This window comes from Saimiri boliviensis, chromosome X, assembly GCF_048565385.1.
Source record: "Saimiri boliviensis isolate mSaiBol1 chromosome X, mSaiBol1.pri, whole genome shotgun sequence".
Classification (NCBI taxonomy): domain Eukaryota; kingdom Metazoa; phylum Chordata; class Mammalia; order Primates; family Cebidae; genus Saimiri; species Saimiri boliviensis.
Genome location: NC_133470.1, coordinates 95564635 through 95586751, shown reverse-complemented (window position 1 = coordinate 95586751; position 22117 = coordinate 95564635). Strand labels below are relative to the sequence as shown.

Genomic DNA, 22117 nt, shown 5'->3' with positions numbered 1-22117 from the left:
ACAAACTCCCTAGGAGTATAGGAGACCTGTGAGGCCCTAGAGGACCACTTTAAGAGAAGGAGAGATGGAAGGACGCCTTTGTCAGATCAGTTATGTGTGCCTTTCTCAGCCGAGGCTACTCACACTGTCACTCTTTCCTTCAGGCCTGTGGGATCCCATCATCTCCATTCCTACTCACACGTTTACCTGCTGCTCCTGAACAACAGGCCTCATGCCTCTTTTTCCAAACCTTTCACGCCTCAGCTTTGATGAGCAAGACATCCAGATCCCAAGTGTGATAGAGGACTTGGTAGATGCACCGGATTCCATAGATGAGGAAGAGGAGGATGCCTCCTCCACTTCCTCTTCCTCTTTCCACTTTTTATACCCCTCCTCTTCTTCCTCGTCCTCATCCTCACTTTGTAATCTAGTTCTGAGTGCTTCAGAAGATGAGGAGATACCTGTTGCTGGGATACCACCTCTTCCCCAGAGTCCTCCCGAGATTCCTCCCCAAGGTCCTCCTGAGATGTCTCCCCAGGGTGTTCCACAGAGTCCTCCTCAGAGTCATCTGCAGAATCCTCCCCAGAGTCCTCTGCAGAATCCTCCCCAGAGTTCTCTGAACTCCTGCTCTTCCCCTTTCTTGTGGACCCTATTGGAGAAGGAGTCCAGCAGTGAAGAAGATGAGGAAACACCTGTATGGCAGGCTTTCCCAGATAGTCAGTCCTTGAGCAGGTATGTGCTAGATGAAAAGGTGGCTGAGTTGGTGCAGTTTTTTCTCCTCAAATATCAAAAAAAGGAGCCTGTCACAAAGGCAGAGATGCTGACTACTGTCACCGAGAAGTATAAGGACTATTTTCCTATGATCTTTGGGAAAGCCCATGAGTTCATACAACTGATTTTTGGCATTTCCCTGACTGATATGGACCCTGACAACCACTGCTATTTCTTTGAAGACACATTAGACCTCACCTGTGAGGGAAGCCTGATTGATGACCAGGGTATGCCCCAGAACTGTCTCCTGATTCTTATTCTCAGTATGATCTTCATAAAGGGCAGCTGTGTCCCTGAGGAGGTCATCTGGGAAGTGTTGAGTGCAATAGGGGTGTATCCTGGGAGGGAGCACTTTATATATGGAGAGCCGAGAGAGCTCCTCACTAAAGATTGGGTGCAGAGAAAGTACCTGGAGTACCGGGAGGTGCCCAATAGTGCTCCTCCACATTATGAATTCTTGTGGGGTCCAAGAGCTCATTCAGAAGCCAGCAAGAGAAAAGTCCTAGAGTTTTTGGCCAAGCTATCTACTACCATCCCTAATTCCTTTCCATCCTGGTACATGGATGCTTTGAAAGATGTGGAAGACAGAGCCCAGGCCATAATTGACACCGCAGATGATACCACTGCCATGGCCAGTACAAGCCCCAGTGTCATGTCCTCCAACTTCTGTCCTGAGTGAAGTCTGAGGCACAGTCTTCCCTGTGTTTGAAGAGGGCAGTCGAGGTTCTAGGCAGTGGAAGGCCAGAGTGGAGCTAGAGGGACCACAGTGTTCTTTGTGTTCTTGTTTCATATGAGTGACTTAGAGTTTAAAAGTTTTCTTTGTGTGTGTGTCGGGGTGGGGGGAGGGTGTATTTTACAAATGCTTCTCCTCCCAGTAAAGGAGTTGGTCTTTGACTCAAATTCTAGCATCTTTGAGTTTCAATCTTAGTTTATGAATGTTATTTACACTTATGTTGTCGTTTGTCTGGTTTAAGAGAGAGTGGTATTTCATAAGAAAAATAGGGAAAACCTGTCTTATTCTGTGAACTGAAACAGTATATTGTGATGTTCGGTAATAATTTTCTTTAAAATGTGAAATAACTCTGCAGTTAAATGGTGGAACAAAATAAAGTATGGTTGATATATTTGCATGTCCTTACCCTGTTACTCTGTTGCTCTTCCAAATTAAAGATACTGTACCTGGATTTGCTTGGCTTATTCAAGAAAGTAGCAGAAAATCAATCTTAATAAATGAAAGCCTCAGTGACTATTTGCTAAACATTCTTTGAGCATTTACTTGTGGAGGGTGCTCTTAGTAGTGGGGATACTATGAAAAGCAAGACTTATCTCTACCCATAAAATGGTAGAGTCTAGGAGAGAAGCCATGTCAGGAAGGTGGTAAGATATTCTCTGTAATCTAAAGAACATCTTAAAAATACTGGGGAAGTGGGACTCCAGATGTGAACCTTCAAATGAGTTAAGGCAGTTTTGAGCTTTGGGAAACTGCAGTTGCTTCTGTGGGAGCTGATTGTCATGAAGCTGGGTGGTGGCAGGGGCCAGACTCTCAGAAGGTGAGAAAAAAGCCTGGAGTGGAAAGCTACTTGAGCAGTTCCCTCTGGGTGAAGGATGAGGCAGAGAGGAGTCACCACATGGGGAAGTTATGGGAGGTGTCCTGCAGCTCTCTTAACTGGTGAGCTTGAACACAGTGCAAGAACTAGGTGATTGATAGCAGTCATCTGCAAGGATTTCCTGAGAAATAGGGTGATAATCCCTTGAAGTGTTGCTCAGAAGCCCCTAGGCTGGCACTTATTTGCCTGGCCTGGGAGAGCCAGCACCCGCTCCATTGAAAGACGTTTAATTAGGTATTTTGAATGTAATGTGAGCAACCTGTAAGCAAGGACTAGATTTTTAGTGACAGATAAATAAAAACAGTGGTTTGGATGGATGAGCAATGGGGAAGGTGTAAAGGAGTTTATCTTTGCCTCAAATTCTAGCATCTTTGAGTTGCATTCCAGCTGAAGATGCCTTCCCTCTTCCAAATTATACAACATACCCTTTCAGAAAAAAGTATTCTGAGTTTTATTTACGAAATCAAAGTTTTGGTTAAGTTGGGTTTCCATGATGCATTCACCTGCATATTCTCTGAGATGTTTTGGAAAACAAAACGTAAGAGCTGCATTTTGCCCAAAAGACAGTGGTAACCTTTGGTGTTATAATCATTGATAACAACTGCGATTTATTAAAATTCCAATATATGCCACGCACTGTGGCAGGTATTTTACTCACATTACATGGATTCCAGCAATTCTACAGGACAGGATTTATCAAACCCATTTTACAGATGAAGAACCCAAGGCTCATAATGCGTGATAAATTCCCAAGATTACGTGACTAGCCTGTGACAAGGTTGCGACTTGAGCCCTGATCTGAATTCATTTAGGGCCACACTGTCCCCACCTAGCTTGAGGAAGGCCTTTTCCTGTTACTTCTTTTCACACTTCTTTTTTTCTTGAGACAGAGTCTCCCTTTGTTGCAAGGCGCCAGGCTGGAGTGCAGTGGCGTGAGCTCAGCTCACTGCAATCTCCGCCTCCCGGGTTCAAGCAATGCTCCTGCCTCAGCCTACCAAGTAGCTGGGACTACAGGTGTGTGCCACCACACCCAGCTAATGGTTTCTGTTGTTGTTGTTGTTGTTGTTGTTGCTGCAGTTGTTGTTGTTTAGTAGAGACGGGGTTTCGTCATGTTGGCCTGGATGGTCTTGATCTCTTGACCTCATGATCCGCCCGCCTCGGCCTCCCAAAGTGTTGGGATTACAGGCGTGAGCCACACGCCTGGCCCTTTTCACACTTCTTACTGTCTCTCAGGTGAAATAAAGTTGAACCCTGTGGCTAAGATATTAGGTTAGGCCTACAGATGGAAGATAAAAAAGGGAATAAAGTACAATTCAGGGAATAGTATTGGCTTTCATTACCTAAGGTCCTCTTGTTCTGAGCCCTAGGTTTCTTGAGAGCTGGCTGTCCAGGTGCTGGCAGATTTGTCCATCCCCAGCATTTTTCACATTACAGCCCCCCTCCCTTTTCATCTTCCCTTTGTGCTCTCTTGGTTAGTCCTAGAGTTTTTAGCCAAGCTGTCCAGTACCATCCCTAGTTCCTTTCCATCCTGGTACCTGGATGCTTTGAAAGATGTGGAAGACAGAGCCCAGGCCATAATTGACACCACAGATGATGCTACTGCCATCCCAGTGCAAGCTCCAGTGTCATGTCCTCCAACTTCTGTCCTGAGTGAAGTCTGAGACAGATTCCCCCTCTGTGTTTGAAGAGGGCAGTCAAGGTTCTATTGCAGTGTAGGGCCAGAGTGGAGCCGGAGGTACCACAGTGTTCTTTGTGTTCCCGTTTTATATGAGTGACTTAGAATTCAACATTTTTGGATGGAGTGGGGGGGATTTTTTCAAATGCTTCTGCTTTTGATTGGCTTAATTCACTTCAGGATCTTAGTTTATGAATATTCATCACACATGTACTGCTGTTTATCTGGTTTAAGAGTAAGAATGGGCCGGGCGCGGTGGCTCAAGCCTTTAATCCCAGCACTTTGGGAGGCCGAGGCGGGTGGATCACGAGGTCGAGAGATCGAGACCATCCTGGTCAACATGGTGAAACTCCGTCTCTACTAAAAATACAAAAAATTAGCTGGGCATGGTGGCTCGTGCCTGTAATCCCAGCTACTCAGGAGGCTGAGGCAGGAGAATTGCCTGAACCCAGGAGGCGGAGGTTACGGTGAGCCGAGATCGCGCCATTGCACTCCAGCCTGGGTAACAAGAGCGAAACTCTGTCTGGGAAAAAAAAAAAAAAGAGTAAGAATGTGATAATTTGTAAGGAAAAAATGAAACCCTTCTGTCTCGTGATCTGAAACAGTGTAATGTGGTGTTGGGATTGGAATTTCCTTTAAAATGTGAACGGACTCATCATTTAAATAGTGGAACAAAATAAGGGATTGTTAATTTTTGACTTTCCTTATCCCCTTTATTCTGTGGTTCTTGAAAATTAAAGATATATATTTGTTTGGCTTATTAAAGAATTAACAGAATTTAAATCTTAATAAATAAAAGCATCACCAACTCCTTTACTTGCTGAACATTATTTCAGCATTTGCCTGTGGGAGGCACTGTTGGTAGTGGGGATATTAACAAAACAAGGTTTATTCCTACCCATAACATGGTAAAGTCTAGGTGCAGAAGCCATAGCAGGAAGGGTAAGATTTTCTCTACGATCTAAAGAATGAGTTAAAAGAGTGGGGAGGTGAGACTCCAGTTGGAGCCTTCAAGTATGAAGGCCTTAAACTAAGGCAGTTTGGGGCTTCAGGAAACTGCAGGTGCTTCTGTGGGAGCTGATTGCTATGAATCTGGGTGGTGGCAGGGCTCAGACTCTCTGAACGTGAGACAAAAGCCTGGCATGGAAAATTGCTCTGAGCAGTTCCCCTCTGGGTGAAGGATGAGGCAGAGAGGAGTCTCCCCATGGGGAAGTGACAGAAGGTATCTTGCAGCTCTTGTACTGGTGCACTTGAACACAGTGCAAGGACTGGATGATTGATACCCATCATGTGCAGGGGTTTCCTGAGAAATATGGTGATAATTCCTTGAAGTGGTGCCCAGAAGCCTCTAGGCTGGAACTCATTTGCCTGGCCAGGGAGAACCAGAGCCTGTTCCGTTGACGAGACTTTTAATTGGGTTATTTTGAATGTAATATGGAGAACTGTAAACAAGGGCTAGGTTTTTAGTGAAGCATAGATAGAAATAGTGGTTTGGATGGATGAGCAACGGGGAAGGTGAAAAGGAGTTTGTCCTTCACTCAAAATCTATGATCTTTCAGTTGCATTCCAGCTACAAAAGTCTTGCCTTACCTAAAGTATACGATATATCCTTTCAGAAAGACAATGTACTGAGTTTCATTTAGGAAGCTGAATGATTGTTTGAGTACTTCCTCTGTGAGGTATTCAGCTACATATTTTCCCAGATTTTTGAATCATAAAGATTTAAGAGTGGATTTTTTTTTAAAAGGTAGCAGTAGCCTCTGGGGTTATAATCATATTTGATTACAACTGCCATTCATTAAGTTCCAGTGTATGTCAGACACTGTGCCACGTGCTTTACTCACATTATGTATCTTCCAGCAATTCTGCAAGACAGGACTTACCAAACCTATTTTACACAGGGGAACCTGAGGCTCACAGTGTTTGATAATTTCCCCAAGATCACGTGGCTAGAATGTGACACGGTTGGTACTTGAACCCTGGTATGAATTCATCTAGGCCCACACTGTTCCCACTGCTCCCCAGCCTGAGGGAGGCCTTCCGCCTGTTACGTCAGTTCTCTTCACTCTTCTTAATATCTTTCAGGTGACCTAAAGATAACCACATGGCTAAGATATCAGGTTCAGCCTAAAGAAAGAAGGTGACAATGAAAATGAAATACAATTCAGGAATTGTTGTGGCCTTTCTTTACTTAAATTCCTCCTGTCATGAGCCCTAGGTTTCTTTAGAGCTGACTCTGTCCAGGGGTCAGCAGTTTTGTTCAGTCCCAGCTCTTTCCCACATTATGGGACCCTCCTTGTGACCTTCTCTGCATGCTGTCTTACCTAATTCTGGAAGCTGGCCTGCTGATCAGCTTGTCACTAAGGTTTCTTCTTGTGAAGACTGGGCCTGGCTCCCAGGGTAGTAGCCTGGAGTCAACTGCCCCTTCCCTGACATAAGCCATTCCTACTCCCCACAGAAGTTCCCTGACTGTTTTATTCTCCACCCTGGATCCTCTATGATAACAACAGCTCTTTGATGTAAATGTGCATTTTGGACAGTGATGTTTCAGTACCTACCATGGGCATCTTCAACACACTCTCAAAGCATTTCCACATAAGCTGGTGAGTAGAATCTTATTTGCCACATAACATACTGGTTTTAGGGATGTAATGCTAAAGCCAGAGACAGAGTTTTTGAAATCATCCTGATATTTGACATTAGGAGTAGGACTGTAAAAAGATTTATTTGAAACAGGCCACTGAACACATACAAAGATGAATGAGTTTTCATAGGTAATCCAAAACCAAAGCTACCCTCAAAAACTTTGTAGGTGAGAAAAGACTATAGAAATCACTTTGTAAATAAACAAGAAGCCGAATTTCTTTTTTTTTCGTTTTTTCTTTCTTTCTTTTTCTTCTTCTTCTTCTTCTTCTTTTTTTTTTTTTTTTTTTTTTTTTTTTTTTTTTTTTTTTTTGAGACGGAATTTTGCTCTTTTTGCCCAGGCTGGCGTGCAATGGTGTGATCCCCTTTCACCGCGACCTCCTCCTCCTGGGTTCAGATGATTCTCCTGCTTCAGCCTCCTGAGTAGCTGGGATTACAGGCATGTGCTACCATGCCCAGAAATGGGGTTTCTCCATGTTTATCAGGCTGGTCTTGAACTTTCAACCTCAGGTCATCTGCCCGCCTCGTCCTCCCAACGTGCTGGGATTACAGGTGTGAGCCACGGTGCCTGGCCGAGAAGCCAAATTTCTGAAAAACAAAACACAAAATTCTGACATCCACCTATGATATGAACAAGGGTTCCTTGGTGGACATGCTAGGTCTGATTTAAAAAGAAAGCAGTAGTTATCCATCTTTCCAGTGTCTCTTGTCTGTGTACCTGCACCACAGGAAAATCCTGATCTGCAGTGTGTCACAGACACCTGTACAACTGTAGGAGGCCAGGCGCAGTGGCTAACGCCTGTAATCCCAACACTTTGTGAAGCTGAGGCAGGCGGATCACTAGAGTTCGGAAGTTTGAGACCTGTACAACTCAGGAATGTTCAGTCATTGGAAGGTAGCAGAGGTTCACAGGGTAAGATATATACTGTACATCAAAAGGAATGAGAACATTCTCAGCCTTAAGAAACTTTACAGGTTATTAAAATGGAAGTGCAGAAAAGTGCTATTGAGGGCAAAAGGTGGAGCCCTCCCTGCCAAGAGTTAAATAATTGTTTTAAAACCAGATGTAATATTGTATTTGAAACTGCAAGTTTCCTAATAGGATCTAAAAACAGTTGGATGATTTCAAGGCAATGTTTGCCTTCCCAGAAACTATTATGTTAATAGTTGCTTGTAACTGAGCACTGTAATAGTTTCTGGGTAACAGTACAAGTGCCCATTTCTATCTCATCTGCCTCTCTTTTCTGGTTGCATATTTGTAGTTAGGCCGAAGCCAGTGCAAAATTCACATGCTTTCTCTTCGTTTCAGCAGTTACCATGTTGTAATGTGCAGCTAAAAGATGAAAGCAGCTTTAATTCCTGAATCACATGAGAGCCGAGACTCGTTATGTATTTGTTCATTATCCCATAACAAAATGCCACTGACAGGGTGGCTTAAACAACAGAAACTTATTTTCTCATATTTTTGGAGGCTGAAAATCCAAGATCAAGTTGTTGGCTGATTTGATTTAGTCTGTGGCTTTGTTCTATGGTTTGTAGATGGCTGTGTTCTGACTGAATTCTCATGTGGTTGTTAAGTTGGTGTGAGTGTCTGTGTCCTAATTTCTAATTCTTACAATGACATTAGTCATATTGAATAAGGTCCTACGCATATGACCTTATTTTACCTTGATTGCCTCTTCAAAGGTTCTATCTCCAAATACAGTGATGTTCTGCAGTACTAGGGGTCAAGACCTGGATATACGAATTTAGGGGGAGGGGCGCAATTCAGCCCGTAACACCTTGCCAACTCCAATCAGAATTTATGTGCATAAAAATAACCTTGCTGTGTAAAGCCATTTAAATTTCAGTGATATTTTTTTCTGTTCCTTCAGCTTGCTGTTACTTTAGCTGACTACTGCACTGCTCCTGTTCCTGTTCTTAGGCTTACTTTAATATTTTACTTAAAAGAAGGTGTAGTGCATGTATTCTTCTTGCAAAAAAAATTCTAAAAATACACGTCACAATTTTCCCCTTTACAAAGTTCCTCTAAAATTCAGCCTTCTACTTAGAAGTTAAAAGCTGAGTTCAGGCTTTTATAAACATAGATCTGCATACACACACACACACACACACACACACACACACACAATACATCTATACATGGGAAATGATATAGTATAGATCTGCCACTCGCCTTTACCACTATTCTAAGTTCATCTGCATCCTCTCCAGAATCCTATGTCAATATCAAAATGTGACATTATTTGGAGATAGCATCATTTTAGAGGCAATCAAGTTAACATGAGGTTACTAATGTGGTCCTTAATCTGTTATGACTGGAGTCCTTATAAAAAGGGAAATTTTGGACACAGAGATATGTATACCGATGTGATAATGTGAACAGACATGTGGTGAAGACAGCTATCTACAAGGCAAGGAAAGAAGCCTGGAAAACATTCTTCCCTCATAGCCCTCAGAGGGAACCAACCTTGCATACGCCTTGCTCTTGGACTACCAGAATTCAAAACTGTGAGACAAGAAATTTCTTTTTTCTATCACACTGCTTGTGGCACTTTGCTATGGCATCCTAACAAACCACACTACTCACTTATTACAATGGATGCAGAAGCTTTCCATGAAAACACATATAGATTTATATTACTTTTCCATTTACTCCCTAGAATTATAATTTATTTTGGTGAAATAACAAGTTGAACAAGTCTTCTCCTGATGAACATGTGTTTGTTTCTCCTTTGTGGCTGTAATTAATAGAACTACAATCAACAACTTTGAAGAGAAATTTTGGGCAAATGCATGTAATTTCTTATAGGAAAGGCATATGAATGTGGAAAGCGAGTCAAAGTAAACAGGACATGAATATTTCATATATTTTAACATGTTGCTGACTTATTTCCCAAAATATTTCAGCGATCAATTTCCTCTAAAATAAATGTATATGAATATCTTATATTTTCACACACATCCTTTATCATCTTTTAAATTTTTGTCAGACTTATGAGTGCAATCTTTAGGTGACCTTGGGTTTGGTCACCAAACTATTTTAGATGCAACACCGAAAGTACCAACCGTCTATGAAAAAAAGAGATGAGTTGAATTTCCTTAAAACTTACAAATTGTATTCTGCAACACACATTGCTAAGAGAATGAAAAGCAAGCCAGAAACAGTTATAAAAGATTTGTGAGACTAGTATCTGAGAAAAGACATACATTAAAATACACAAAAAACTCTTAAGATCGAACTGTAAGGAAACAAAAAATTTGACTTAAAATGGGCAAAAAAAAAAAAAAAAAAATCTGAACAGGCACCACAGCAAAGAATGTATGTGAACGACAAACACATGAGAAATTTTTAATATTATATGTCATTAGGAAATTGCAAATTAGAACAACTAGGAGATAGCACTAGATACCCATGAGAATGGCTGAAAGCCGTAATACTGAAATAACAAATACTGACAAGAATATGGAGCAACAGGAACTTTCAGTCATTGTTAGTTGAATCACGTAGAGGAATCTTGAAAGCATATTTCTAAGTGAAAACAGTAATTATAAAAATGGTGCATAATTTATGATTCCAACTGTATTCTTGAATAGGTAACTGGATACAATGAAAAGTTCAGTGGTTTCTGGGCCCTCAGAGCGGGTAGGAGTTGGAGGGACATATATGAATAAGTGAAGCACACAGGAGATTTGAGATGGTGAAGCAGTTCTGTATGTTACTGTAATGCTGAATACTTGTTACACATTTGCGTAACCAACAGCATGTGCAACACTAAAACTGAGTCTTGATGTAAACTGTGGACTTTAATTAATGATGTAGCAGTATCGGGTCAATCAATTGGAGCAAGTGTGCAACATTAGAAAATGTAAATAGGAGTTTGTGTGTGTGCACACGCACAGCGGGTGGGTGAGTGGAGATATGTGGGAACTCTGTATTTTTATTAAGTTTGCTCTCTGCATTTTCCAAACAGCAATACTCTAAACAATCTGTTAATTTTAAAAGATGCAAATGATTTGAACAGACGCTTCACAAAAGAGAATACACCAATTGCTAAGAGGCATGTGAAAAGATGATCAACGTCATTTGTCATTAGGGAAATGCAAATGAAAACCAGAAAATACTCCACTACACACTTATTAAAATGACTTAAATCCAAAAATCTAAAAATACCAAATGTAATAGAGGATATGGAACAACAGGGATTCTCATTCCTTGCTAATTAAAATGAAAAATGATACACCCACTCTTTTAGAAGTGGGTATTGTATGAACCTATTCATATGACATTCTGGGGAAGTTACAACTCTAGGAACTATTAATAAAAACAGCATAGTTGCTAGGGGCTTCGGAAAATTGTAGAGATTGACTTCACGAGGAGATGCTCGGGAATTTTAGACTGATGAAACTGGTCAGTGATACAGGACTCTATGCATTTGTTACAATGCTTATAACTTTACATAATAGTTAAATATATATGTAAGCTTTAAAAATTAACCATGGTTTGGAATTTTTTAAAAAAGTTATTGGCTACTGTAAAGACAATAGATTTTACAGTGATGAAAAAAAAAAAGCAACAATAAGGAAGATGTTGCCATGTTCTAGGAAAGAGATGATGTTAGTTTCACCCAAAGCAATAGTAACAGAGATTTACTGAAATAGATGGATTTGGAGTGAACTTTAGTGGTTGAGAGAACACAGATGCTATTGCATTGGATGGGGATTAAGAGAAATAGAGGCGTCAAGCACATACACACACACACACACACACACACACACGCACACACGCGTGCGCACACATACAACAAATCTTGCCACGTTTTCTATTAACAAAAGCAAGATTGAACCATGATTTGGTTTATTGTTAGAATTTATGTCTATTTTATAACCTCTCTGATACACACATAAATGCTACTTCTTCGTTAAAATCTGGGAATGTCTTCATTCATGGCAACTATGGTACACCTTTGCTGGCAGAGGCAGCATGTTCACTGAAGGCTGAAACTAAGGTGAGAAAAAGAAAAAGGAACTGAAGATGAGTCATGTTTGGAGAAAGGTTGTGTTCAGTCTTCTTTTAAAAGGTCCCCGACACTGCCCCACTGATTCAATCCCAGGAACATTAGTCCCTCTCTTCTGGACAGGAGACTTACTTCCAATATCAGGAGGTCAAAAGATAGATTGTCATTTTCTTTTCACTTCCATAAGAAGTGCTCCCTTTTTGGGACCTCAGAAGAACAACTCCATGAGGATAATTCCCAAGGACATGGGGGCCAGAGCTGGAAATAACCCACCAGCTGCCTCCCAGTCTTGGAGAAGAGCTTCCTTGTCTGTGGATTTCCACCTTGAACACCGAGGTTTGATGTACCATTTCTGGCTATGAGCAGAGGCTGTCTGCCCTGGGACACTGAGCCAAAGCTGAAGAAGGACGTCAGCTCATGAACAGCTTAGTTGATTCTGGCCATAGTGGATAGACAGAACCCCAACCCTAAGTGAAATCTCTGGCACAGCCACAAGTCAACCTCTTTTGGAGTCTCAGGGCTCCTGAACATTAGACCCTTCTGAAGGTCCTGACAAGAGTAAGAGCAGCTGAAATTCCTTTCATGTGGATCGCCAATCCATGTGGAGAGGGAGATAGGCCTCTCCCTACTCCACTCACATTGGGGCAACCTGGCACTGGATTTAAGTTGACAAAGTGTTTGTGGACCTGGTCAGGTTTCTGTCATCAACACAATATCCCCCGTTCATGATTTTCTGGAATAGAGCCACTCACGTTCTCTTTCATAGATCCCCAGAGTTACAGAGGTCAGCAGAAAGACTGGTCAAATAGGAGGGGGAATAAATACCTCATTGTCCCAGGTAGCCTTCCTCTAGCCACTGTTGAGTTTTAAGTCCTACTCTGAGAAAGCAAAAGGCTCATGAAAGTAGCAAGGCCTTCTATAGGCTGAGACAAGGGGCAGAAGGAGCAGCCATTTCCTCTCTTCCCCTTTGACTCATATTATATCTTGCTTCCTTCTGTTACTGACATGACCAGTGACCCCAGCCTCTTTCAGTCCTTTCACCTCTATCCTTACTGATGCTGCAATATATTTTTACTGCTGACTACCTAAAAAATAATCTAAACAGACACTTATTTATTATTCTAAATACGTCTGTGTATATTTGAAGATTTTTTGTAGTATAATATTTTTAAAGTAGGCTTTAAATATCAGTTAAGGGCATATTTACGCAGGTTTTGTTGCTTTTGTTTTTTAGGCCTGTCCACTCGGTTCCATTGGTCTGTCGACCAATTCCTGCATCTGAATCTCAAACTCTTCATTACATTAGCTTCTTTGTAATTCTTACTACCTGGTAGACTAATTACTCTTTTTCAAGAATGTATTGACTATGCTTGACCATTTGCATGTCTTTATATTTAGAATCAGGTGATTCACACATGTCCAAAGCCATTTGGTTGTTTTGATTTGGGATTGCAATCGTTCTATAGATTGCTTTTTTCTGGAAGAATTAACATATTTAAAATAAGGAATCTTCATGCCTATGAATTTATTTTATTTTATGTTTATGTAAGTCTTCATTAATATGTCTCAACAACATTTTAATATTTTCATCTGTAAAGTTATTTTTGGTTAAGCATTTTTCTAAGATACTTGATATGTTAGTATGATAGGTTAAACATTATATATTCTTTACTTTCATTTTCATACTCTCTCCCTGACAGAAAACAAAGTTGACATTCTTTTGAATACTGATCTTATATTAGCAAACTGATATATTATTGTATATTGAATAAATTATCTTTAGTTCTTTTGGATTCTTCTCATGCACAGTCAAAGCATCCATTAATCGCATAAGCTTTGTTTCCAACTGGCCAATCCTCATTCCTTCATTTATTTCTTTTTGTATTGCTACACTTGCTACTACCGCTACTATAAAAATAATAGAAATACTCATAGCAGAAACTCTAGGTTAAGTCCCAAGTTCAAACTAGAAGCTTTCAACATGTAAAATATTTAAAAGATATATCTGCTGTAGGTTTTTCATGGATATCTTTTATCTAGATTGGTAACGTTTTTCATATTTGATAGACTTTATTTTAGAATAATTTTAGATCTACAAGAAAATTATGGCAATGTTCAAGGATATTCTTATATGCCCCATAATATATTACTCCTGTTATTAACAGGAATAAGGATTGGTAAGGTTTCCTAAAACTAATGAACCAATATTGATGCACCAACATCCTTTGTTTATTAATAAACATACTTTACTCATATTTATTTCCTTGTCACAAAATTCTATTTTCTGTCCCAGGATCCCCTGAGGATACTCCATTACATTTATTCATCATGTATCTTTAGATGCCCTTTGGCTGTGCCAATTCACTGAGACTTTTCTTGGTTTTGAAAACATTGACAGTTTGGAGGTGTATGGTCAGGTTGCCTTTGTGAATTAGGTGATAATTTTGTTTTGATTTGATGTAGGTTATGTTTTCTTGGAAGATGAAGTATCATTCCTAACCACATACCGACAGCACATAGTACCAACATAATTTATCACTGATGGTGTTAATTTCATTCCCATGGTGACATAGCGTTTTTCAGTTTTCTTCAGGGTAAAGTTACATTATGTTTTTTCCCCTGTGTCATACTGTTATCTTGGGATGGACGGGAAGACCCAGGACCAGCCAGTAGTCAGATGAGGCCTCTGAGGGAAAACTGCAGAGATTCCTTGCCCACGAAGAGGGGGATCCACAGAAACCAGCTTCCCACCTGCTGTCATCCCTGGGAGGCCCTGGGGCATGGTGGCCCACTGTGATGTCCCCTGACATCTTAGTGGGTAGAAAGAGGAGAGGGCTGTGCTCAGGTGACTCTCATTTCAGATCATGATGAGAGAAGGGACTCAGGACCTTCCAGGCATCCCCAGAATGATGCAGAGGAAGAAGTGGTGAGATATCCCACCCCAGACACAGAAGGACCCACAAAAACCAGCCCTTGTTTTCACGCCTAGGAGGCGTTGGGCAGGGCCATTAGGGAGAGGTGCTAGCGTGATTCATTTCCTCTTGGGGTTTCATGGAAATAGGAACCTGGATCCGAGGAAAAGTCTCTGGAGAGGAGGGGGACAGAGTGCAGGCCCTGTCAGGAATAATATGCTAAAGAAGACTGAGGGGCCTTCCCACCCAGTTTCAGACGGAGGGCAGTGGAGCCCTGCCTGGGGCCTGGGAGGCCCTATCCCACCGTGGATGGATGTGTTTCTACCTCTCTTGCACCTCGCAGGTCTCAGGGATGGGAGGGGCTTATTTGGAGGTGAAACACTCCGACCCACAGAGGCAGTGAGTCCAGGCAGTTTCAGGAGTCCAGGTGCAGCCCCTCAGGAAGGCTGGAAGGAAACACCCAAGGCTGTTAGTGCCCCTCCCCTGTCCCTGTGCCTGCTGCCAGCTCTGGAGGACCCCATCAGGGTCCCCAGATGTTCAACTTTCCGACTTCCATTTTGGGAGTCAGCAAAAAGGAGAGGTTTTCTCGAAGGAGGGCAGTTTCAGTTAAGCAGAGAGAGGAGCCCCAGGGCTGGCCACTGAACAATAAGAGAACTTTGTCGACAGACCGCAACCTCCCAACACGGAGGGGAGTCACAGGCTGCACCCAGCCACTCCCTGCTGTCAGCCCTGGAAAAAGGTGGGCTATGAGTGTCAAGGACTCCGGAGGTGGGAGGGAAGAGGTTGGTAAGGCTTAGGGAGTGAGCAAGAAGGCTTGGAGCGCATCCGAGAGGTGGGAAGGAAGAGATGAAAAACAGGAGGCGAGGTCGGGGATGAAAACGAGGCTGAGAAGGGGCGGGGCGGTTCCTCCGCGGAGACGAGGCCCCACCCCACGCTGCCCCTGCCGTCAGCCCTGGTCAACCCCCGCAGGGCTCCCGGATGTGCTTTCCCAACCTCCATCTTGGAAGCCTTGGAAGGCATTTCGTGAGGAGGCTCGACTTAGGTCAGCCGAGGGAAGTCTTAGACCCGACCAGTTCTCAAGGTAAGGGCCCTGAGGGAGAACTGAGGGACCTCCCACCATAAAGGGCAAAAGCCCCGGCGTGCCCTGCCCCTGCGGTGGGACGTGTAGGTCACAGAGAGTAAGAGGGCAACCAAGGTGTGACGAACGTGTCCTCCTGATGGGAATATAGCAGCCGACGGCTGAGGGACGGATCCTCCTGATGGGAATAGAGCAACCAAGGGCTGAGGGACGGGTGGTCATGACGGGAATTCGGCAACCGACAGCTGAGGGACAGATCCTCCTGACGGGAATATAGCAGCCGACGGCTGAGGGACGGGTCCTCCTGACGGGAATAGGGCAACCAAGGGCTGAGGGACGGGTCCTCCTGAGGGGAATACGGCAACCGACGGCTGAGGGACGGGTCCTCCTGACGGGAATATAGCAGCCGACGGCTGAGGGACCCGTCCCCACCACAGAAGAAAGGAGGTGCTGGCCCTGTAGGGAGTAAATAGGGAGATTTTGAGGAGGATTAAGGGAACCCCCACCTCAGAGGACAGATTCCCAGAGATTCCCACTCTGTCCCTCCTATCAGCCCTGGTAGAGCAGCTCCCCAGTTGCCTCAGGCTGAGCCGCGGCACCTCATTTCTGAGTGAGGGGTGTAGGGGAGGGGGAGGCTTGGTCTGAGGGTCCCACGGCAAGTCGGCAGAGGCAGCTGCCTCCGGTTGGCAGAGGGAAGATTCCCAGGCCCTGCTGGGGATAAGAGTGAGGACTGAGGTGTCACATGTGCTTCAGAGCAGATGTGAGGCTGCCCCGACTGCCCCCGTGGTGGAGTATGGGACGTGGCTGCCTCCTCACTACCTCCCTCTGCTCTCAGGGATGTGGAGGTTGCGCTGAGGTTTTGCCGCAGGCCAGCACAGTGGTGGGGACATGGGCCGATCTGAGAAAATGTGACAACGCTAATTGAATTCTCAGGGGGCCACAAACCCCAGAACTGTGGGGCTCTGGGTGTCTGGCCAGCCCCAGCTGCAGTCTTTAGTCAGAGGGGCTCTCTTGCTTTTTTTCTTTTTTTTTTGGCGGCGGGGAGACGTATCCCTCTTGTCACCCAGGCTGGAGCGCAATGGCATGGTTTCTGCTCACTGCAACCTCCGCCTGCAGTGTTCAAGTGATTGTCCTGTCTGACTCCCAAGTAGCTGGGATTACAGGTGCCCACCACCATGCCTGGCTGATTTTTGTATTTCCAGTAAGACGGAAATACATGTTGTCCAGGCTGCTCTGGAACTCCTGACCTTAGGTGGTCCACCCGCCTTGGCCTCCCAAAGTGCTGGGATTACAGGCACGAGCCATAGTGCCCAGCCCTCTCTCATTTCTTCTTGCAGGTGCTCCAGGAACCAGGAGTTGAAGACCAGGGTCTGAGTTGCACTTCTAAAGCCAGCACAGCAGAGGAGGCGCAGGCAGTGCTAGGAGTCAAGGTGAGTGCACACTCTGTCGGTGTACCAGGAGCCCTACCCCCCACAAACAGAGCAGACCCGGCAGCACCCAGTCCTAACCACCTACTGCCATTCCTAGTGCCCCAGGCTCTGCCTGCCAACTGTGCCCTGAGGTGCTTTCTCACATTCTCCTACAGGTTCCCACTGAACAAACGCCCTAGGAAGACAGGCGATCTGTGAAGCCTACAGTACCATCTTAAGAGAAGGAGAGTTGTAAGGCAGCCTTTTGTCAGAGTCATCATGGGTGAGTTGCTCGGCTGAGACCACTCACACTGTCCCTGTCTCCCTCAGGCCTGTGGGATCCCATCATACATGTTTGTGCTCAGTCACATGTTTACCTGCTGCTCCTGAACAATATTCATCATGCCTCTCTTTCCAAACCTTGCCCCAGCGTTGAGCAAGACTTCCAGAACCCAATTTTAAAACTGGAGTTGGTAGATTCACAGGATCCCACAGATGAGGAAGAGGAGGAAACCTCCTCCATTTTCTCTTCCTCTTTCCACTTTTTATTCCACTCCTCCTTCTCCTCTTCTTCCTTCTCCTCATCATTTTCTTCTCTCATTTTGTATGTTCAAGCAGACAAGGAGAAGCCTGCTGCTGGGATGCCGAGTCTTCTCCAGAGTTCTCCTGAGAATCTTCAGAGTCCTCCTGAGGGGCCTGACCAGTCTCCTCTCCAGAGTCCCGTGAGCTCCTTCGTCTCCTCTTCATTGAGTCTTCAGAGTCCTCCTGAGAGTCCTCAGAGTCCACCTGAGGGGCCTGACCAGTCTCCTCTCCAGAGTTCTCTGAGCTCCTTCGTTTCCTCCACTTCACTGAGTCTTCCCCTGAGTTTCCCTGAGAGTCCTCAGAGTCCTCCTGAGGGGCCTGCCCAGCCTCCTTTCCAGAGTTGTGTGTGCTCCTTCTACTCCCGTTCAGTGAGTTTTCTCCAGACTTTCCCTGAGAGTCCTTGGAGTCCTCCTGAGGGGCCTTCCCAGTCTCCTCTCCAGAGTCCTGTGAGCTCCTTCTCATCCACTTCCCTGAGTCTTCCCCCGAGTTCCCCTCAGAGTCCTCCTGAGGGGCCTGCCCAGCCTGCTTTCCAGTGTTGTGTGTGCTCCTTCTCCTCCAGTTCAGTGAGTTTTCTCCAGACTTTCCCTGAGAGTCCTTGGAGTTCTCCTGAGGGGCCTTCCCAGTCTCCTCTCCAGAGTCCTGTGAGCTCCTTCTCATCCACTTCCCTGAGTCTTCCCCTGAGTTCCCCTGAGAGTCCTCAGAGTGCTTCTGAGGGGCCTGCCCAGCCTGCTTTCCAGGGTTGTGTGTGCTCCTTCTCCTCCAGTTCAGTGAGTTTTCTCCAGAGTTTCCCTGAGAGTCCTTGGAGTTCTCCTGAGGGGCCTTCCCAATCTCCTCTCCAGAGTCCTGTGAGCTCCTTCTCCTCCTCCCGCTCTTCCCATTCCTTCCACTCGTCCCCCTCCACCCCCTCTTCATCATCCTCCTCCTCCTCCCCTCCCTACCCCTCCTCCTTCTCCTCCTTCTACCCCTCCTCCTCATCCTCCCCCCACTCCTGTTCATTGAGTTTTCTCCAGAGTTCCCCTGAGAGTCCTCAGAGTCCTCCTGAGGGGCCTGCACAGTCTCCTCTCCTGAGTTTTGTGAGGTCCTTCTCCTCCATTTCACTGAGTTTTCCCCCGAGTTCCCCTGAGAGTCCTCAGAGTCCTCCTGAGGGGCCTGTGCAGTCTCTTCTCCTGAGTTTTGTGAGGTCCTTCTCCTCCATTTCACTGAGTCTTCCCCTGAGATCCCCTGAGAGTCCTCCTGAGGGGCCTGCCGAGTTTGCTCTCCAGAGTTTTGTGTACTCCTTCTCCTCCACTTCACTGATTCTTCTCCAGAGTTTCCCTGAGAGTCCTCCTGAGGGGCCTTCCCAGTATCCTCTTCAGAGTCCTGTGAGCTCCTCCTCCTCCTCCTCCCCCACCTCCTCACCCCCCTCCTCCTCTTCCCCCTCCTCCTCTTCCTCCTCCTCCTCCTCCTCTTCCTCCTCTTCTTCCTCTTCACTGAGTCTTCTCCAGAGTTCCCCTGAGAGTCCTCAGAGTCCTCCTGAAGGGCCTGCCCTGTCTGCTCTCCAGGGTCCTGTGAGCTCCTTCTCCTCCAGCCCATTGAGTCTTCCCCTGAGTTTCCCTGAGTGCCCTCAGAGTACTCCTGAGAGGCCTGCTGAGTGTGCTCTTCAGAGTTTTTTGTGTTCCTCCTTTTCCTCCACTTCACTGAGTCTTCTCCAGAGTTTCCCTGAGAGTCCTCAGAGTCCTTCTGAGGGGCCTGCCCAGTCTCTTCCACAGAGTCCTATGAGCTCCTTCTCCTCCCGCTCCTCCAGTTCATTGAGTCTTCTCCAGAGTTCTCCTGTGAGTCCTCAGAGACCTTCTGAGGGGCCTGCCCAGTCTACTCTCCAGATTTTTGTGTGCTCCTTCTTCTCTGACTGTTTGAGTCTTCTCGAGAGTTCCCCTGAGTGTCCCCAGAGTCCTCCTGAGGGGCCTTCCCAGTCTGCTCTCCAGGGTCCTGTGAGCACCTTCTCTAGTCCATTGAGTCTTCCCCCGAGTTCCCCTGAGTGTCCCCAGAGTCCTCCTGAGGGGCCTTTCCAATCTGCTCTCCAGGTCCCTATGAACGCCTTCTTCTCTAGTCCATTGCTTCTTCCCCCGAGTTCCCCTGAGTGTCCCCAGAGTCCTCCTGAGGGGCCTTTCCAGTCTGCTCTCCAGGGTCCTGTGAGCACCTTCTCTAGTCCATTGAGTCTTCCCCCGAGTTCCCCTGAGTGTCCCCAGAGTCCTCCTGAGGGACCTTCCCAGTCTGCTCTCCAGGGTCCTGTGAGCACCTTCTCTAGTCCATTGAGTCTTCCCCCGAGTTCCCCTGAGTGTCCCCAGAGTCCTCCTGAGGGGCCTTTCCAGTCTGCTCTCCAGGGTCCTGTGAACACCTTCTTCTCCAGTCCATTGGGTCTTCCCCTGAGTTCCCCTGAGTGTCCCCAGAGTCCTCCTGAGGGGCCTTCCCAGTCTACTTTCCAGGGTCCTGTGAGCACCTTCTCCTCTAGTCCATTGCGTCTTCCCCCGAGTTCCCCTGAGTGTCCCCAGAGTCCTCTTGAGGGGCCTTCCCAGTCTGCTCTCCGGGGTCCTGTGAGCTCTTTCTTCTCCTCCACTTTATTGAACCCATCCAGGGAAGAGTCCAGCAGCCCAGTAGATGAAGATACAAGTCCCTCAGACACCTTACTAGACAGCGAGTCCTTGACAGTCACTGAGCCCTTGTTTACTTATACACTAGATGAAAAGGTGGATGAGTTGGTGCGGTTTCTTCTTCTCAAATATCAAGCAAAGGAACCTGTCACAAAGGCAGAGATGCTGACGATTTTTGTCAACAGGCACACAAGCTATTTTCCTATGATCTTCAGGAAGGCCCGTGAGTTCCTAGAGATTCTTTTTGGCATTGTCCTGACAGAAGTGGGCCCCGACTACTATGTCTTTGTAAACACATTAGACCTCACCTGTGAAGGGAGTCTGAGTGATGAGCAGGGCATGCCCCAGAATCGCCTCCTGACACTTATTCTGAGTATAATCTTCATAAAGGGCTCCTGTGCCTCTGAGGAGGTCATCTGGGATGTGCTGAGTGGGATAGGGGTATATGCTGGAAGGGAGCACTTCATCTTTGGGGAGCCCAGGGAGCTCCTCACTAAAGTTTGGGTGCAGAAATGTTACCTGGAGTACCGGCAGGTGCCCAACACTTCTCCTCCATGTTATGAATTTCTTTGGGGTCCAAGAGCCCATTCAGAAATCAGCAAGAGGAAAGTAGTAGAGTTTTTGGCCATGCTAAACAATACCGTCCCTAGTTCCTTTTCATCCTCATACAAGGATGCTTTGAAACATATAGAAGAGAGAGCCCAGGCCACAATTGGCACCACAGATGATTCCACTGTCACAGACAGTGCAAGCTCCAGTGTCATGCCCCCCAGCGCCTCCTGAGTGAAGTCAAAGGCAGAATCTTCCTTTTGAGTGTGAACAGCGCAGGCGAGTTTCTATGTGGTGGAGGGCCTAGGTGAAGCTGGAGAGAATACAGTGTTGTTTGCTTTTCTGTTCCATATAGTAGTTAAGGGATTTACCTGTTTTACTTTGGGGTATTTTTCAAATGCTTTTCCTTTTAATAACAGGTTTAAATAGCTTCAGAATCTTAGTTTATGAAGTTTATGAATATTAGTCACACATGTATTGCTGTTTAAGTGGTTTAGGAGTAACAGTTTGATATTTTGTAAAACACACACACACACACACACACACACACAAAATTGGGAAAACCTGCCTTATTTGTGATCTGTCACAGGTTATGTCATGTGGTATTACTGTGGCAATTTTCTTTAAACTGTAAAAGAACTCGAGTTAAATAATGGAACACAACAAAGGATTGTTAATATTTGCATTTATTTCCTCATACTCTTTAGTCTGTTGTTCTTGAAAATTAAAGAATCATACATGGTTTGCTTGGCTTGTTTAATAAAGTAGCAGAGGTTAAATGATGATAAATAAAAATATCACTGACTCCTTTATTTGATTAACATTATATCAGCATTTGCTCATGGAAATTACGGTTAGTAGTGAAGTTACTATTAAAAGCAAGACTTATACCTACTCATAAAATGGTAGAGTATAGGTACAGAAGCCATATCAGGAACTTGGTAGGATTTTCTCTTCAATCTAAAGAAGTTTAAAAAGGATTGGGGGGCGGTGAGACTCCGGTTGGAGTCTTCAAACAAAAAGGCCCTGAGCTAAGGCAGTTTTAGGCTTCGGGAAACTGCAGTTGCTTCTGTGGGAGCTGATTTTTATGAAGCTGGGTGGTTGCGGGGCCCAGACTCTCAGAAGGTGAGAGAAAAGCCTGGAATGGAAAGCTACTTGAGCAGTTCCCTCTGGGTGAAGGATGAGGCAGAGAGGAGTCTCCACATGGGGAAGTAATGGGAGGTGTCCTGCATCTCTTGTATTGGTGCACTTGAACACAGTAATTTTG

General features: G+C 45.2%; 2 protein-coding genes across 3 annotated transcripts; both read left to right on the top strand.

The window, feature by feature from the left end:
• On the top strand, positions 1-5498 carry MAGEC3 (MAGE family member C3). The gene is made up of 2 exons (XM_074391638.1): positions 1-1257; positions 3834-5498. Exons 1-2 carry the CDS (start codon positions 212-214, stop codon positions 3871-3873), a joined length of 1086 nt encoding a protein of 361 aa, XP_074247739.1. The 5' UTR covers positions 1-211; the 3' UTR covers positions 3874-5498.
• Positions 5499-13400: 7902 nt separating this feature from the next.
• MAGEC1 (MAGE family member C1) lies at positions 13401-21609 on the top strand. Of its 2 annotated transcripts, XM_074391775.1 has the most exons (4): positions 13401-15686; positions 17021-17113; positions 17269-17375; positions 17711-21609. In XM_074391775.1, the coding sequence occupies exons 3-4, from the start codon at positions 17372-17374 to the stop codon at positions 21082-21084; spliced, it is 3378 nt and encodes a 1125-aa protein (XP_074247876.1). In that variant the 5' UTR covers positions 13401-15686; positions 17021-17113; positions 17269-17371; the 3' UTR covers positions 21085-21609. The 2 variants fall into 2 exon arrangements, with proteins under 2 accessions (XP_074247876.1, XP_074247877.1); XM_074391776.1 differs by lacking the exon at positions 13401-15686 and having other exon boundaries at positions 16734-17113.
• The last annotated feature ends 508 nt before the right edge of the window (positions 21610-22117 follow it).